This window comes from Prionailurus viverrinus, chromosome B4, assembly GCF_022837055.1.
Source record: "Prionailurus viverrinus isolate Anna chromosome B4, UM_Priviv_1.0, whole genome shotgun sequence".
Taxonomy (NCBI): domain Eukaryota; kingdom Metazoa; phylum Chordata; class Mammalia; order Carnivora; family Felidae; genus Prionailurus; species Prionailurus viverrinus.
This window is the reverse complement of record NC_062567.1, coordinates 134,073,318-134,089,397: the sequence shown is the minus strand read 5'-3', so window position 1 is coordinate 134,089,397 and position 16,080 is coordinate 134,073,318. Positions and strand designations below refer to the sequence as shown.

The following is a 16,080-nucleotide window of genomic DNA, read 5'->3' as shown; positions in this document are numbered from 1 at the left end:
AACTTCTTTTTGGTCTTTAGTATTTGTGGCTCACGTCACCTCTGCGCAACTGTGGCTGCAGAGATCGCTCACAGTGCTTTACAGTTTGTCAGTGTTCCCTGATTTCTCTCCTCCTGAACTCTTAGACATTTTCTCATGCAGCTCGAAAATCTGTTTGTGGCTTTCTCCTTCGGTCCCAGCTCTGCACTCTGGGCCCACGGACCCTGCCTGCTCCGTCTGCCTGAAGACAGCCTGGCAGGGATAGAAAGGTGGTGATCTGGTCCCTCTGAGGCTGCTCTTCTCCACGATGAACAGCCTGTGCCTTACAACCCCTCCTCAGGAACATCCCCAACCCAGACTTGCTGCTCAGCAAACTACAACCACTTATCCCTAGTTTGTTCAAATCCCTCTAGGAGTATGGGGTCCAGTGCTGCCTCTGATATGGTATGACCACTACTGGACCTAAGTTGCCTTTCCCTTCCCACCTCCTGGTCGCTGCCTCTGTTGATGTAGCCTCAGAACGAATGAGCTGGGCCCAGGCAACTCCTGTGGACTTTACTGAGCCGCCATCCATCAGCAGTCTCGTGTTCCTCCTTGAACCTGGAGGTGGCTCGGCTGACAAAGCAGACAGCCCAGGAGCTGATCCAGGTCAGAGTTCCCTGGCTTGTTACCTAGAAAGCCTCCTGGCACAGAGCCTTGAGGTGTTACAGAGCACAGGTGGGATCTGGGGCTCTGAACTGAGGTCGACCTGGGTTTGAGTCCCATCTCTCAACTCCGCATTTGCAACTGCGCGTTTGCGCGAGCTAGGGAAATCCTTTCGCCTCTCTGAGCCTCAGGGTCCCTTTGTGTAAGATGGAGATAGTAACACGAACCCCATGAAGTATTAGCTTGAGGAAAGTAAATGTTCCTGTAGACGAACATCATATGGTAGGAATTACTGCTCAGAAAGAAGCAGCAGGAAGTGAAATCACTAACTTCACATCTGCTCTGTGGGAGGCACCAAGCTGGGGGGACCACTGGGGTTCCTTTGAGCCTCACATCACCCCCGGGTGGGGCATAGTCTGGACAAAACTCAGGGGAGCTTGATGGGACCCAGACCTGTGTGATACCAGAACCCTCTCTGGACCTATGCCATGGTCTCCCATCAGGTGAACTAAAGTCATGGGTCCACCACCCTCCTCTTTCTCCCAGCGTTCCAGCCAAGGACCTCTCTGGGCCTTGGAGCCTTGGCGCGGCCATGGCTCCCATTGTCAAGTCACATTTCCAGGCCAGCTGCAGAACCCCCACCCCTGCCTGCTTTTCAGGGTGCCAATGTCTGTTGGGTGTGTCCTGATGCCTGAGGCAGAGCCCTGCTCCAAGGAGCTCACCTGCCCCTGTTGCTATCTCTGTGGGAGTAATAGGGAATCTAGCCCTTACAAGTGCACTCACTTTACAAAGTTTATTATCTCAATCCTCGCAGCAACCCTGGGAAGTTGGCAACATTCTCTGCATTTTATGGATGAGGAAACTGAGGTACAGAATGGTTTTATGTTCACTGGCAAGTGGTAGAGCTGGAAATGCCGAAGTCTGTGCTCCAGGAAACAGAAAGATTCCCAGACCGTTAAAGCTTCATTGTGCACCTGCTCTGTGATACCAGGCAAGTTCTGTACTTGATCAATTCCTCATTTCCTTGTCTTTAAAATCAGGGGCTGGACTAACTTGTTTCTAAAGGCTCCAGCTCTGCTCTGAGCCCATAACATGGACAATTAATATTATGGTATTAGAAGATGATTCCAGGAGGAGATTAACCACAGAGGAATGGGTTTCTGAACTGGGTCTTCATGGAAGCCTAGAATCTGCGGTGGCAGAAAGTTATTCCAGGAGAGGATTCTGCAGGTGCAAAGGCAGGTTGGAGGAGGCCCATGGTAAATTAAACCCACAAAAAAAATCTGAGGTTCAAAGAGGTGAAGTGCCTTGTCCCAGATGCCAGTCAGTGGCGGGGTTAGCATTCAAACCCAGGTCAGGCTATAGTTCCATTCTGTCTGCACACTAGAATGCTGGGTGGAAAATACTGATGCTGAGGACTCTTCTGCAGAGATTCTGATGCAATTGATCTTGACATAGACACCTGTCTGGGCAGGAGTGTGATTGGAGCCTGTAGTGTCCTAGGCACTGGTGTCTTCAGGGACAATTCTGTACGTGTGAACACCTGCCTGAACCAGCAATCTGTGTCTCAGAATTGCTTAATGTCAAATGTCATCTGTGGCAGGCAGGCTAGTATGTGCCAATCTGGCTGGGGTCATATGATGCTGGTGGGATGATCTCTGTCCCAGCCCTAAGTCCTGGCTACATTAGGTATCCCCAGGAAGCTACCTCCACTCCTCTGAGCTTTGAATCGCATCCATGAATCTGATCTTGTATACTAACCAAATATTTGGTGATGTTGAGGAATATCCATTGCTTTTTAGTTGTGTTCATATATTGGGAACACGTTCACAAGGAGTTCTTATCTTTTAGAGATCTATACTGAAATATTTATGAATGAAATAATATATGATATTTGCTTCAAAATAATCTGGATGGGGAGCTAATGAAACGGGGATCGATAACAGTTGACACTGGGTGATGAGTTCACAGAAGTTCATTATGCTATTTGCTCTAATTTTATAGATGTTTGACATTTCCATAATAAACGAGTACTTATCCTTAAAAATTGGATAGTACATGCAAATAGAAAATACCCAGAATCCCAGACTGGGAGGGCAGTAGGATGTGGTGAACTGTGCGCTTTCAGCACCACGGACAGCAACCAGCGGCCGCTTCCCTGCCGCCTCGGCAGCCTTGGGGATCCCAGGGCAGAGACCTTTGGGATCCACCTTGGGAGGCGTCTGTTCAGGACAGAAAGCTATCCAGCCTCTTAAAAACCTCCAGAGATGTAGCCGTCACTACCCACTGGGTAGACCAGGCCTTGGTGGGCAGCTTTGGCTCATAAGAAACTTCTGTTTTCTGCTCCTTAAGGATACCTTTGTCCAATATCAATCGTCTATCTCTATGTGCCTATTTCTGGGCTCCGTATCCTGTTCCATTTATCTGTATGTCTGTGCTTATGTCAATTCTATGCTGCCTTGATTTATAGCCTTAAGGTAAATAGCTTTCTAGTAAGTCTTGGAATCAGGTAGTATGAACCTTCCAACTTTGCTATTCATTTTTTTATTAAAAAATTTTTTTTAATGTTTATTTAGTTTTGAGAGACAGAGAGAGACAGAGCATGAGCAGGTGAGGGGTAGAGAGAGAAATGGAGACACAGAACCCAAAGCAGGCCCCAGGCTCCGAGCTGTCAGCACAGAGCCCGACACGGGGCTTGAACTCATGGACCGTGAGATCATGACCTGAGCCGAAGTCGGACGCTTAACCGACCGAGCCACACAGGCGCCCCGATCTCTGTACCTTTAAAGTCCAGAGATTTGGGGGCACCTGGGTGGCTCAGTCGGTTGACCATCTGACTTCGGCTCCGGTCATGATCTCATGGTTTGTGGGTTCGAGCCCCGCGTCAGGCTCTGTGCTGACATCTTGGAGCCTGGAGCCTGCTTCCGATGCTGTGTCTCCCTCTTTCTCTGACCCTCCCCCGTTCATGCTCTGTCTCTCTCTGTCTCAAAAATAAATAAACGTTAAAAAAATTTTTTTTAAGTGGAAGAGGGATGCAAAGGAGGAGTCAGTCAGTGTCAGGGTGATATAATGTCAGAAAGACCAGACCCACCATTGCTGGTTTTGAAGATGGGAGAAAGGGGCCACAAGCCAAGGAGTTTGGGCGGCCTCTAGAGGCCAGAAAAGGCAAGACAGTGAATCTAACCCCAGAGTCTCCAGAAAGAAGTGCAGCTGTGTGGACTCCTTGATTTATCATAGTGACACCCTCATTAGACGTCTGGCCTAATGGACCTATCAGATAATAAACTTTAAGTCACTGAGTTTGTGGCAATTTGTTACAGCAGTCATAGAAAACTAATGAAACAACAAACGCATACCATCAGCTACGCTAACTGTGGCATTTGCCACATATTCTCTCACTGTATATGTGCACATGCACTCACATTGGTGTTAAGTGTGGCCGTTCTTTAGAACCGTTTGACGATGAGTTGTGGACATCATGATTCCACACCCCCCAAATCCTTAAGTATGTACCTTGTAAGAAAAAAACGCATTGTTGACACAACCACGGTACGGTTTTAAAATTCATGAAATTTAAAGTTAGTACGATATTACCAGCTAACGTACAGCCCATATTCATGTGTTGCAAATTGTCCTAATGATGTCCTTTATGGCTTTTTTTTCCTCCCATGATCCAGTATCCCATCTGGAGTCACAAGTCACATTTAGTTGTCAAATATATGTGGTCTTCTTTAATCTAGAACAGTCCTTTCAGCTTTTTGTTTGTCTTTTGTGACACAGACATGTTTGAAGTGTACAGGTCTGTGGTTTTATAGACTGTCCCTTGGCTTAGGTTTTGTGTTCTCTCCCTATTATTGGATTCAGGATATGAATGTTTGGTAGAAAAACCACACAAGTATTTCTACGTCCTTCTCAGTACATCCCATCAGGAGCCACAAGGCATCAGTTTGTCCGATATTAGCGATGTTTGTTTTGATCACTTGGTTCAGACGATGTCTGCCAGATTTCTCCACTAGTAAATTACCTTTTTCCCTTAGTAATTGACAAGTAATCTGTGGGTAGATGCACTGAGACTGGAAAAATACCATCTTCCTCAACAAATCTTCACCCAATGATGGTTTTAGCTTCAAACGATAGACTTATCTAATTGTTACTGTAATGGCTGAAAAATGGTGATTTTATAACTCCATCTTTCCTTTAATATTTATTGGTTGCCATTTTATTGGAAAGAACAGTTTTCTCTTCTCTAATTATTTCTTAGTTTCAGTGTGGAATCATGGGTTCTTTTTTTTCTATCATTCCTTTCCTAATTCATTTTAAAATATGCTCATTTAAAATATTTCGGTTTAGGATAAATGCATATGTACATAGCCATAGTAAATTGTTGTCTAGGTATAACGTACATACACAGATCTCCAGTGTATACCTCGATAATTTTTTTTGCATGTACATCTACATAGGGCATAATTTGCAGGTCCCAGTACAAGATTAAAATGTAGGGACCCTTGTTCAAAAAGAGAAAAAGTGCCACTAAAGTTACTAAAATATAAAGCTTTCCCCTTCTGCAATCTCTCTCTCAACCTGCCATGATGTTTTTAATTTTCCATTTATTGTCACTTTCTCCAGCGCTGGAATGCTTGTAAGGTACCTGCAGATACTCACAGGAGCCTAGGGACCCACCCCCACGGCTCCGAGAGCTGCCTACTTCCTCCTTTCAGCTGTGAGATCAAACACATCATGCCCTGACTGGGGGCAGGGAACTCAAGCCAGGCATTGCCCCTTCCTACAGGTCTGCCCACCCCAAGGGTATGGCAACCTCCACACCAGAGGAATGGGTACTTGAATTGATGGTGGGAGAGAGGCTTACTTTTTTTTTTTTTTTTAATTTTTAAATGTTTATTTATTTTTGAGAGAGAGAGAGAGAGAGAGAGAGAGAGAGAGAGAGAGAGAGAGAATGAGCAGGGAAGGGGCAGAGAGAGAGAGAGGGAGACACAGCATCCAAAGCAGGCTCCAGGCTCTGAGCTGCCAGCACAGAGGCCAATGCGGGGCTCGAACTCACGAGCCTCAAGGTCATGATCTGAGCTGAAGTTGGACGCTCAACCAACTGAGCCACCCAGGTGCCCCAGGAGAGGCTCACCTTTGTGATTCATCCACCAAATGTGCTGTGGTGCTGCCAGTCTAGGACAGAAATGACAAGGATGCCCCAGCATCAGAGCAAACCCTCTTTCCGCTGATGCCCTGGTCCCATGGTCACGGGGCAGGGGCAAGAAGAGAGGTTGTGCTGAGTTAGAGCACCACAGGACAGGAGCGGGTAGTAAAGAACTTGTTCTGGGAAGGTGGCAGGAGGTGGGACTACTCGTGAGCTGAGGCTCCAAGCCCTCGACACATGCTCCATTGCCCCCATCAGACTTCATTTATAAAGCAAAGTTTGAAGACAAAATTATTAAGAATTTCAAGATAGTGACCACAGACTATGAAACCCCAAGGGCAGGGCCATTCTGGATATGACTCCGCGGGCTGCATGACCATGAAGCAGGCCCTGCATATACATGTACATGTGTAACCATATTCACACGTGTCTATATCATCATGTACCATCACTGAGAGTGAGATAAAATGTTTCCAACACTCTGGAAGGTACTCTTGTGTCTATTCCCAGGCAACCCCCTCTCTCTGCGCCAAATTAAGCACTTCTCTGACCTCCATCACCATAGATGAGTTTTGTTTGTCCTTGGATGGTGTAGGAATGGAATCATACAACATATCGCCTTTTCTGTTTGGCTTACTTTGTTTATCATTTTGATTGTGAAATTCACCTCTGTTGTTGGACATACCAGTAACTTTTTTTTTTTTAATTTTTTTTTTCAACGTTTATTTATTTTTGGGACAGAGAGAGACAGAGCATGAACGGGGGAGGGGCAGAGAGAGAGGGAGACACAGAATCGGAAACAGGCTCCAGGCTCTGAGCCATCAGCCCAGAGCCCGACGCGGGGCTCGAACTCACGGACCGGCGAGATCGTGACCTGGCTGAAGTCGGACGCTCAACCGACTGCGCCACCCAGGCGCCCCCCCAGTAACTTTTTTTAATCGCCGTGTAGTTGTTTCATTGTGTGAGTATATCACAGTCTACCTCTGATGGGCATTTGAGCGTTTCCTATTTTTGTCTGTTATACACAAAGTTTTCCCGATTTGGCCTTCCAAGCTAGTCCCGTGTCCTTTGGACCTATCCCATCATTTTTTCATACTTTATTTTTTTGCCCAACAAGAGTTTTAGGCTCATTTTGTACTTTTTTTTTTTTTTTCTTGCCCAGCCCTGGAATTGGCCTTTTCCCCAAGAAAGTCTGGTTCCTTTTGCTTGGGAGGTATTGAGAAACCAATATATGGGCTCTGGGTGTGCCTAGTGATTACTGAAATACCAGTACCTGAAGGTCTTTTCAGCAAAGGTGAGATATAGGTATTTTTAAAAATCATAAATTCATGTCAGTGCTTCAAATCCCAATCCAAGACCATCTCCCTTGCCTTCTCCCATAGTGAGAGCCCTCATCTGAAACATGAGGGCATTCATTCATTCGCTCATTTCCTACAGCCTTTGGCCAGCCGTCTGTGCCATTACCTAATTGTTCTTAATGTCTTGGGGACTTGGATAGTCTTTTGTTTTGGTAAAGACAACCGCAAGACTTCGGACTCAGGGTTACTTGCTCTTTCCTCTCTCTGTCCACACGGCCCATGCCTCCCTGCTCATGTGTGTATGTCCCTTGCCGGACTCGGAAGTGTCTCATTCCACAGCAAGGAGAGAGAGCAAGTAGGACCTGTCCACTTGCTTTACTCAGGATTCTTGCTGGTGCAGTTATCTCTGTCCATCCTCCCAGTTATAGAACCTAGGGATAGAGACTGTCATTCCCTTTTCACGGTCAAGGACATTGAGACTCAGAGAATTAGACCAGAACCCCCCCGCCGTTTTCATCTTTGCGTTCCCCAACCCCGGGCATGTGGTAGGTGCTTAATACGTGTCTGTTGGGTGAACGACCGAATGTGGGGTCATGCTAACACCTCTTTAGAATTCGGTTGTTCTCAAATCGTAGTCGGCACAAGAAGTACCTTATCAAGTGCAGATTTCGGTGGCGCCATCCCGAGAGACTCTGTCTCTTGAGGTCTGGGGTTGGCCCCGGCATCTGAATCAACACTCCCCCCCACCCCCCACCCCCACCCCCACCCCCCGCCTTCCGCCCGCATATGCTTCATAGCACCTGTCACCACCTGCCATGACCTTGGTCACTGACAAATATCAGCCCCCAGAGGGCCGGGCTTTTGCCTGGAGTATCTCGGGAACCCAGCCCAGGGCCTGGTACCTATCAGATGGTCCCCTCAGTATTTGTTGATGACTCTGTAAGGTCACTTCTAGCTGGAGTGTTTCTGAGTCTGTGTCGAGCGCTTGTTGGATGACGGCGCCAGCGGGATGATGAATGACCGCGCGCTGGAGGGGACGCGGACTGCCTGCGGCTTGGAGGTGGGCAGGGGTCTGGCCCGTCCGGGGCCAACGCAGGCCGGCCCCGCGGCCCTACGACGTCACGTCGGCGGAGGGCGGCCGGAGCGCGGCGGGCGGGGCCGTGACGTCAGACCGCGGAGCGCAGCCTCCGGGCCGGCTGGGGCGCGGCGGCGCCGTGACGTCACGCCCGCGGAGCGCCTTCGCCGGCGGCGGGCGGGGCGGGGCGCGGCGCGGGCCGGGCGGCGCCGTGACGTCACGCCTGCGGAGCGCGGCGCGGCGGCCGGGGCGGCGGGCGCGGGCGCGGGCGCGTGCGGGGCGCGGGCGCGGGGCGGGCCGGGAGCGGGCGGCGCGGCTGCGGGGCCGGGCGGCGGCGGCGGCGGCGGCGGCGGCATGGCGGAGAGCGAGGCCGAGACCCCCAGCACCCCGGGCGAGTTCGAGAGCAAGTACTTTGAGTTCCACGGCGTGCGGCTGCCGCCCTTCTGCCGCGGGAAGATGGAGGAGATCGCCAACTTCCCGGTGCGGCCCAGCGACGTGTGGATCGTCACCTACCCCAAGTCCGGTGAGCCCCGCGCAGACCCCGCCCGCCCGGCTCTGCGGCGCAACCCGCGCCGTGGGGGGGTGGGGAGGGGGGAGGGTGGGGAGAGGGGGCTTCCCGTTGGGGGCGGGGAGGGCGGGGGCCGGAGCACTACAGGGCGGGGTGGGTGGGGGGGTCGGCCGGCGTTTGGGGAAACCGAGGCCGGAGACCTTCGGAGGTGGGCCCGGGTGTCCACGGCTGGACAGCGTCCGCTGGGGATAGAGCCCGTTCGGTCGGAGCTGAAAGGAGGACAGGCCCAGGGCCGCCACCCCTCCAAGCTTCCCCCGCCCGTTACCCAGCCTACCCGGCCGGCTGTGTGACCTTGGGCAGTCACTTAACCTCTCTGTTCTGGGGCCCTGTTCAGCCTTTGATGAGTGCAAAGTCCTGGTGGTTATTTGGGGAGGGGGGATGAAACGGATGTAAGGGCGTCCCTCATTTCCTGCGCGTGGGCACTGGGTGGGGGATGGGACCAGCCATGCTCGGAGTGCATGCCCGGCTTTCCCTTGTTTTAGGGCCGCCTCCATCACCCAGGAATCATCAGGCAGGACCCAGGGCATCATATTTCCTAGCATTAACTAATCTCGGATTCACAGAAGGTAGAGACGGTCGTCCTCACTTTACGGTCTAGGCAGTGAAGCTCAGAGAGGGGCAGTGGCTTGCCCAAGGTCACACAGCTGGTAAGTGGCCCAGCTGGGATTTAAAGCCAGGCTCGTCTGCCCAGGACTTGATGTTAAGAGATTATCACGTAGTGTCTCTCCTGAGGTCTGTAGGGAAAAGAGGCAGCTTTCCCGTTCTTTGAACATACCAAGGGTTCCCCTTATTGCCACTGTATTGGAGAGGGAGGGAGACACCTGGATCCAGACCGTGCAGTGTGTCTGTAGCCTGGTGTAGGAGGTGGCCAGCCTGGAGGTCACGTCGGATCAGCAGCGGTACAGCTTGCTGAAAGACCTGTATGCCTGGGTCTCGTAGCTGTGCAGGGTCCCAGCCACCTGAGAGGTAGGCCTGATCCTCTGAGGAAGGTTGGGGAAGGGGCTGTCCGTGGAGGGGGTGGGGAGTCTTGTTGGTTGGGGGAGCTTGAAGAAGTCTGGAGGTGCTGCCAGGCTGTCCTTGGGAAGGGGGAAAGGAAGGAGACACACACACTGTGCTTGCCATGGCCAAGGGCTTTTCTTCTGCTGCAGCCCCACGGCCCCGTGGGTGTGGGGGCTCAGCATTTTTCAGATTTTAGCGCCATCGATATCGTATGGCTGGAAGTCCCCCGGCCGGATGTGGGGCTGTACTTTGGACCCCCACGTTAAAAGTGGGAGCAATAGAGACTAAAAAATCATCTCATGTCGGTTTAGGACAGGGTCTGCCTCGAAATGAATTGTGAAAAACTTGGTTTGGGGAGCGTGTTACGATTTTTGAATTGCAGATGAGAGTTTGTGGTTTTGTGTTCTTTCCTCCATTTTATGAAGTTAAGAAGCTGGTGTGGGAGGAGGCACAGATCAGGAGGCCCACTTGGAAAGCTGTGCCCTTGGAGCTTGTGGGGGACGCTTTAGAGGGACCCTGCATCGGGGGTCTGGTGGGTTCCTGCGGGGACCTTTCCAGGCACCTTGATGGGGAATGAAGTGTTAGTTTAAGGTAGTTTTCTAGATAATCCAGACTCAAATCTTGTTTGAACTTGCATCGTTCAAAGACAGATGGAAGCACATCGTGGATTTTTTAATAAGGAGAATAAACACAGGGCTCTTTCCCTTGGTGACAGAAAACCCAGTGGTGGCCTTGAGACCCTTATGCCTTGTGTGAGGCCCCTTCACACAGAACCCTAGAGAGCCACCTCTTTAAAACTTAAAAAAAGAAGAAAAAATTCCAGCAGTCCTTATGGCCTCTCCAGGCTCTCACCCGTGCCTCCGAAGGCTTTCGCTCCCCCCACCCCACCGTTCGTGAAGTTGGTTACATGAAATGATCAAGGGGGTGGGAAAACTGGTCCCCAAAGGGTCCCATGAAGATTCCCTGTCAACCAGAGGAAAGGGCTCTGGAAGTCATTGCCAGTGGCCTCTGGTAACAGGAAGATCTGGCTCTAGCGAGCCACTACCCTTGGGCACGTCGGAGCCTTGGTTTCCTCTGCCATGGAATCTGCAGCTTAAACTGGGCAGTTGCGGGGTGGCCCTGGCCCTGGGGTCTTGGAGGCCATTGTCTTGAGCCCAGGCCGGTTGCGGCTTAGGATGCACCTGGAATGTTTTAGGAATAGGTGAGCGGCCACTTACCCAGTCCCACGTGCCAGGTGCTCACCCCTCGGAGCTGTGGTTTCCGCAGGGGTGGGGGAGACCACCTTACCATCTTGATGGGCGGCTGTGAGGAAGAGGGGGATGATGCGTGAGCACCCCTCCCAGAGCCAGATGCACGGTAAGCGCGAGGAAGGGTCGTGCTGTTGACGCGGGCCTTCACTCCCTGGCACCTGATGTGCCCAGGCGCTTTTCTAGGTGCTGGGATCAGGTGCTGGGGCTGCCGAGAGCAATCCCATCTGCTGCCTGCCCTCCGTGAGCACACTGTCTGCTGGGGGACAGGTAGCTACAGGGTGGCCGGTGCCAGGCTTGGGCAAGAAGCCAGAACTAGCGGAGGCCCCTGAGAGAAACCACAGGGCCACTTGGGTTTCCAGAGCCCACGTCTGGGAGATGGTGGTGAACTTGCAATTGGTCAAGCTGGAAGGGCTTGTAGAGTCCTTGTCCCCTCCCCTCCCCCACACTGATGCAGAACAGGGGTTCACGGGGCCGGGGGTTTCTGGTGGGAATCAATCCTGGCTTTTCCCTCTGCGCCCCACCACGCTCTGGGAGTGTTTCTGTGTTTCTGACATTTTAGCTCAGGTGGCAGGGTAGGACTGTGCTGCCCGGTTCAGTAGCCTGGAGCCACATGCGGCTTTTTGGATTCGATGAATCGAAAGGGCATGAAAGTAGAAACTCGGTTCCTCAGAAGCACTCGTCATGTCTCGGGTGCTCAGTAGCCACAGGTAGCTTGTGGCTGTCATACTGGTCTGCACGGGGGGTCAGAAACTGCCATCGTGGCCGGAAGCTCTCTGGGATGGCCCCAGTTCATCCGTGACCCAGGTACGGGGAGCCCGCTGTGCCTTCTGCGGAGGGCTGTTCTCTTTATGTCCGTCCTCGTTTATAGTCCTTCATTTTCGCCACCTCTTCGACGCCAAGTGTTAAATTCGATTGTCTGCGGAAGCGTCTTGTGACCGTGCGAGCCGGTCCCTGAAGTCACGAAGCATCAGCTCTGGGAGAGGCTCCTCGGCTGAAGCCCATGAAAAATGAAGGGACTGGGCCTGATGGATTCAGTTGCGTCTTAAATCTTAAGACAGCTGGGCAGGCCGTGGGGAGATCCTAGGTCCCAGGCCAGGCGGGTGACTCTTCTTTGTATACGCATGCCACCAGGCCTAGGGGAGGCCGACGGGGGAGTGTTGTGAATGTGGGGACGCTCTTCTCAAGGAGCTGGCGGTGACGTCGGGAAGCCAGGCTCCTGATGCTGAAAGCTGACTGACCGGACAGGGTGGCGGTTCTCAAGGTCAGGTCAGGGGCCCAGGAAGGAGGATCCCTGGAGGACTGCATGGAGGGGGTGGCCGTATTGTGAAGCTGGGTGGGATTACCGACTACAGCTACAGTCCCCCTGTCTGCCTCCTTTGAGCCGGCGAACAGCCTTGTGTTCTTGGGATTGCTGCCTTTTTGTAGATGGATACGGGTCCGGAGAGGGGAAAGGAGGAGAGAGGGTGGAACCGGCATCTGAGCGTTTGGACAACGGAGCTGACCGAGCCCCGGAAGAGTTGGGGAGAGGTCACGGGGGTGGGAACTCGCGTTTGGCCAGCACCTGTTCCGTGCCAGGTGCGTCCCGGGTGTTCACATGCGGCATCTCGTTTGCTTTTCCCGCAGCCTGGGGAGGGGGCCGTCGAGCGCCTTGCGCGTGCACCAGGAAGCGGGCTACGAGATGCTGAGGGAACCGCCCCCCCCACCTGGAGCTCACGTTTGTCCCGAGACCAGCGTGCACCCGTGTCCCTTTCAGTGACACCACACGGCGGCTAGTCACCCACCTTCGGGGGGAGAGGGCAGAGGCTTGAAGAGCGTAACAGGAGGTCGCGTTCCGAGGCGGCTGTGCTGCTTCTCCCTCCTTTCCCCCCTTCTCGTTTCTGCTCCCCTCCCTGCTCCTTCCCTTCGCTCTCACTCCGGCTACCCGCGCACAGTCAGGAGGGCTTGGGATCAGGGAAGAGGGCGGCACGTCCAGGTTCCTGGCTTGGCCAAGGGAGCCTCTCCCCTCATCGCCGCTTGGGCTTGGAAGAGAAAGCCTGGAGAACCGCTCCCAGGGTTCTGGAGAGAGAAAGGAGGCGGGGCCTCTGGGAGGCGTGTCTTTCTGACCCCAGTGGAACAGGAAGAGACTCCCAGGGCCCTCTCTGAGCTCCAGGGTCTCACCCTGATGCCTCATGTCTCACTCGTCCTCGACAGGGACGACTTCTCCTGCCTCTCCTCCCACGCGCGCTTCGTTACTGGTGCCCGCTCGTTTGTCCCCTGGCTGCCCCGCTGGTGGGGAACGGGCTCCTGGGGCCTGGGGATTGCAGCGCTCTACTGCTGAGAGTGTAACGGAGCTGTCACAGAGGACTGCAGCCAGTGAGCGCTCACATCTGCCCACCCCTCTCTGCCCCGGCCGCCTTCTCGGGAGTTCTTCCTCTCGCACCTGGACTCTTTTCCCTTCCCTCCCCGCCTAGTTTACCTTTTACCCTGCAGCTCCAGTGACCTCTTAGAAACAACTCTGACCTGGGTCTCTCCCTCATTAGACCCCTTCACTGGCCCTTCTCTGCCCTCCGGCAACGTTAAACTCCGTAGTCTGTCCTCCTGTGATCTGGATTTCACCTGTTCTGTGTCCTTACTTGCCAGCCGCGTGGAACCGTCGGGACCGGTCGGCTCTTTCCCTCTTGGCTTCGCCCCCTCTCTCTGGCGTACTCTTCCCCTCCCACCTCCCCCGTTCCCTTCCCCCTGATTACCTGATGGGGGCTTCTCATCTTCAAGATGCCACCCATCCGCTAAGTGTGGGACTAAACATCGTTCCTGGGTCCCCCTCCTTGTATCGTTCGGCACACCAGACGTGTCGCCCCATTGGCCCATGGTTTCCATAGTTTCCGACGAGCGGTCAGTTATAATTCTCTGTTCCTTTGTGGAATGGGTCTTTTTTTTTTTTTTCCCCTGAGTGCCTTCAAGATTTTCTCTTTATCGTTGATTTTCAGCACTTGGAATATGATGCGTCCAGGCATGTGGTTTCTGGCCTGGTGGAAGTGGATACTGATCCTGCTTGGGGTTCCCTGGGCTTCTCCGGTCTGTGGTGCGTCGCCCTTCGTTATTTTGGAAGAATTCTCTGCTGTTGTCTCGTCAGAGATCTCTTCTGTCCCATTCTCTGTCTCTCTGCTTCTGAGATTCCAGTTATACACGTGCCAGATTGATAATTGTCTTACTCCTTTTTTTTTTTTAATTTTTTTTTTTAACTGTTATTTATTTTGGGGACAGAGAGAGACAGAGCATGAACGGGGGAGGGGCAGAGAGAGAGGGAGACACAGAATCGGAAACAGGCTCCAGGCTCCGAGCCATCAGCCCAGAGCCTGACGCGGGGCTCGAACTCACGGACCGCGAGATCGTGACCTGAGCCGAAGTCGGACGCTTAACCAACTGAGCCACCCAGGTGCCCCAACATTTATTTATTTTTGAGAGAGAAAGAGACAGAGCATGAGCAGGGGTAGGGACAGAGAGAGAGAGGGAGACACAGAATCGGAAACAGGCTCCAGGCTCCGAGCCGTCAGCCCAGAGCCGGACGCGGGGCTCGAACTCACGGACCGCGAGATCGTGACCTGAGCCGAAGTCGGACGCTCAACCGACTGAGCCACCCAGGCACCCCTGTCTTACTACTTCTGGATGTCGTGTTTATTAACTCTCTGCGTGTTTCAGCTTGGGAAATTTCTGTTTCCTTCTGAAATTTCTTTCCGAGATTTCCTTCAGGTTAACTGATTTTTTCTTCTGCTGTGTCAGATCCACAAAGTCAGGTCTGTGAGCCATTCGGAAGCATCGTGCCTTTCTGTTTCTGTGTTTTTGTTTTTCCTCCAGCGTTTCCACTTCTGGTTTCCATCTCACTGCCAAAATATCCTGTCTGTTCAAGCATGCTGTCCACGTTTTCCATGAAGTCCTTTGACATATTAATCAGACTTACTTTAGAATCTCTGAGTCTGATTCTACTGATTATTTGGTCTCTTGACGCGAGATAATTCTTTTTCCTTGCCTTTTTTAACGAGTAGTACTTTTTCAGTTGAATGCTGGACATAGTGTCCTGACTTTGGAGATGAAGGTCGTTTGTGTTTATGCTTGGAAACAGGCCTGCCTTTTTCTGCCAGGCCATTAGTGTTGGAGGGGAGTTGGTCTGGTGTGAGTTGGGCCGTGTTTGGGCTCTATTGTTGCTCTGGTCACTTGAATGACCGCTGGTTTTAATTCCTTTAGCATCGCCTTGTGCTTAGCATGGGGGCTGAGTTTCCAAAGGACCTTTCCTCACCGTTCCTGGCCCACTTTCACCTTTGGGTCGGAGCCTTGGAAGGGTCTCTCCGCATATCCTTGTCCCTCCTCCGGGGGTAAAATGGTTACTTGTGGCTCATGATTCACTGGCTTAGAGAGGAAAGGTTTCCACCGAGGCCCTCTGTTGTCTGGCCCAGCTGCACCTTAGAGCTTCTGCCTCAGGCATCTCTGAGCTCTTGGGTTTCGGTGGGGCTCTCCCAGTGATCCTGCACTCCCCAACCCCCCACCCCAGTGACGGCCAACTCTGCCTTGATGGTGGATCTTGTACAGGAAAATCTTACACCTCTCTTCCAGCATTTAGGGGTCTCTGATAGAGCCCAGGAATGGTATCTGCCCCTCCCCAAGGGCAGCTTTCACCCATTCTAAAGCCATATTGGTTCTTCACCAGGGCCCTTGGGACAGCAGGGTTTGCTCTTCTGCCCCCCGTGTCTGAAAGCATTTTTCCCTAGAGGGAGAAGGATCCTGGCAGGGTTTTCCCTTTGTCTGCGGCCCCAGCACTGGGGAAGTGTCTCTAGGCTGCCATCCCGTCTTTCTTATGTGCACCTGCGTAGGTCTGCAGAGGTGAGTCCGTTTGGTGCCAGCCCTCTCCTGTGTCTCATCCTGGCTCCCCAAGCCCACGATGCACCACAATTTGTGAAAGTTTTGCCTAAATTCTTCTTTCCCACTTGCGTGGCGCCTTGCTTCTCTTCTGACTCTCCGGAGGGCCTGTCTTTCTGGGGTTTCAGCTCCGGCGGCCTTGGACTCAGCTGGGGGTCTCGTTCACACAGCCTTTCCTTGTCAGTGTGGGAGCCACACTTTTTCCGGCCCCCTGCACCCTGGGGGAG

General features: G+C 52.7%; 1 protein-coding gene across 3 annotated transcripts in view; it reads left to right on the top strand.

Moving 5' to 3' along the window:
* Nucleotides 1-8,500: 8,500 nt before the first annotated feature.
* The window catches only part of SULT4A1 (sulfotransferase family 4A member 1), a 33,592-nt gene continuing 26,012 nt past the window's right edge, over nt 8,501-16,080 (top strand). For all 3 annotated transcript variants that reach the window (XR_007154243.1, XR_007154242.1, XM_047868592.1), the window contains exon 1: nt 8,501-8,669. Coding sequence is in view for 1 of the 3 variants with exons in the window: in XM_047868592.1 (XP_047724548.1) it covers nt 8,501-8,669 (169 nt within the window). In the remaining 2 variants the exon portion in view is untranslated. The remainder of the gene's footprint in view (nt 8,670-16,080) is intronic.